Source organism: Cydia splendana, chromosome 11 (assembly GCF_910591565.1).
Source record: "Cydia splendana chromosome 11, ilCydSple1.2, whole genome shotgun sequence".
In the NCBI taxonomy this organism is placed as follows: domain Eukaryota; kingdom Metazoa; phylum Arthropoda; class Insecta; order Lepidoptera; family Tortricidae; genus Cydia; species Cydia splendana.
This window is the reverse complement of record NC_085970.1, coordinates 6,653,605-6,655,575: the sequence shown is the minus strand read 5'-3', so window position 1 is coordinate 6,655,575 and position 1,971 is coordinate 6,653,605. Positions and strand designations below refer to the sequence as shown.

Here is a 1,971-nt window from a genome sequence, read left to right as displayed (position 1 = left end):
TCACGGTATCTGGAATTAAGTTCATTCAAATCAAATCGTGCAGTGACCTCGACGTCATGACATGACAACTCTTCCAATTTGAACCCTAACTCACGTAGCCATCTCCTCCCTAATAACGGTCCTTTGCCTTGATCTACTACATACAAGTCCAATGGTTTGCATACATTTTTAAACGTGACATTTACTACAATTTTCCCTAACGGTTGCCTTTTCTCACGGGTATAATAACACATAACAATATCACTATTATGCAATGGCAAATGGGAAAACAATTTTAAGTACAAGTCCCCATTTATACAAGAAATGGCACATCCTGTATCAGCTTCCATTTCGACTAATTTTCCCTCTAATTTAATTGGCAACATGAACGGTTTACATTGGTAAATATCATTTACATTAAAAAACTTTGAAATGTACCTCATCGCTGAAATCGCTGTTTGCTTCGCCTTGTATGTCATTCTTGTGTGTACTAACGCTCATCTGTAACCTAGGACACATCTTCTTCAAATGCCCCGGCTGATTACACACGCGACAAACATAATTTGCAAATCTACAACTCGATGAGTCATGCGGCCGACCACAAACACTACATTCCGGCCCCGATGAAGTGCGTGGTGTTGTTTGTTCGGTACGGCGCCAATCTCGAGGTGCCTGGTCCTGGCGCCTGGACCCCAAAGGTTGTGCCGCGCTGTTACCAGGCGGCCGCGTCTCCTTGTTGTTGGTCGCTCGGTATGACGTCATCGCTCTCCTGCCGCGCCATGATTGCGCTGATACCGCATGACAACCACTCGACGTACTCGGGCTGCCTTCCAAGCCTTTTGCCCGACCCTCCACTACTGCCGCTGCGTTTGTCTGCGCTGCCTCCATCGCTACCGCCACTTGTAATGCCCGGTCAAACGCAATATTATCTTCGGTAAACAACCGCTGCCGTATTGTTTCATCACAAAGCCCACACACTAGCTGATCCCTTAAATTTTCTGTCAGCTGGGTCCCAAAGACGCAATGCTTTGCTAACTTTTTGAGATCTGCAACAAAATCCGCCACCGATTCACCCGTCTTTTGTTTCCTGTTACGAAACCGGTATCGCTCTGCTAACAAACTCGGTTTCGGTTGCAAATGGCCGCTCATCACTTTCACTAAATCCGCGAATTTTTTACTTGCCGGTTTATCGGGTGTACACAGGGTTACTAATAGTTCGTAGGCTTGATTTCCCATAACCGTTATCAACGTCGGCACTTTGTGTTCTTCCTTTGTTTCGTTGACAACGAAATATTGTTCCAACCGTTCCACGTAAGTCGACCAGCTGTCCGACTCAACATTAAACACTTCTAATTTACCGATGGCCATATTTAGGTACTTGTAAATGACACTGTTAAACTTCGCGTAGACTCGAAATCGTCGCCAATATGGTATACGGGGGTTGTTTAGGGGATGAAGTAACGGAACACGGTGTTGTTCATACGGCGTTTATTACAGAACTGATTTTTGGATTACCTACCCACGTAACATTTACATACCTAGTTGCGTCTACCCCCAAGTACATATATCTCAGGTTTTACATTACTTATACGTAACTTTCAATCCGGAGTTCGCGTGTTCAAACCCCGGCTCGTACCAATGAGATTTTTGGAACTTGGGTACGAAATATCATTTGACCAGCCGCTTTTCGGTGAAGGAAAACATCGTGAGGAAACCGGACTAATCCCAATAAGGCCTTGTTTCCCCTCTGGGTTGGAAGGTCAGATGGCATTCGCTTTCGTAAAAACTAGTGCCTATGCCAACTCTCGGGATTAGTTGCCAAGCGGACCCCAGGCTCCCATGAGCCGTGGCAAAAAGCCGGGATAACGCGAGGACGATGATTCTGCGGCGGAAGACACGACATAAAGACACCCACCCACTCACACAAAAAATTCACAGATTTCGTGCCTCACACGACTATCGAGCACATTGGAAATGAATCTACGGAATTCG

The 1,971-nt window shown here is 45.8% G+C and overlaps 1 protein-coding gene across 1 annotated transcript; it reads right to left on the bottom strand.

The window, feature by feature from the left end:
* Positions 1–576: 576 nt before the first annotated feature.
* Positions 577–1,424, bottom strand: LOC134795110 (uncharacterized; the record flags this gene model as incomplete). Its single annotated transcript, XM_063766943.1, has 1 exon — positions 577–1,424. A coding segment is annotated over exon 1 (771 nt), but the record flags the coding sequence as incomplete, so codon positions are not given.
* Positions 1,425–1,971: the final 547 nt, after the last annotated feature.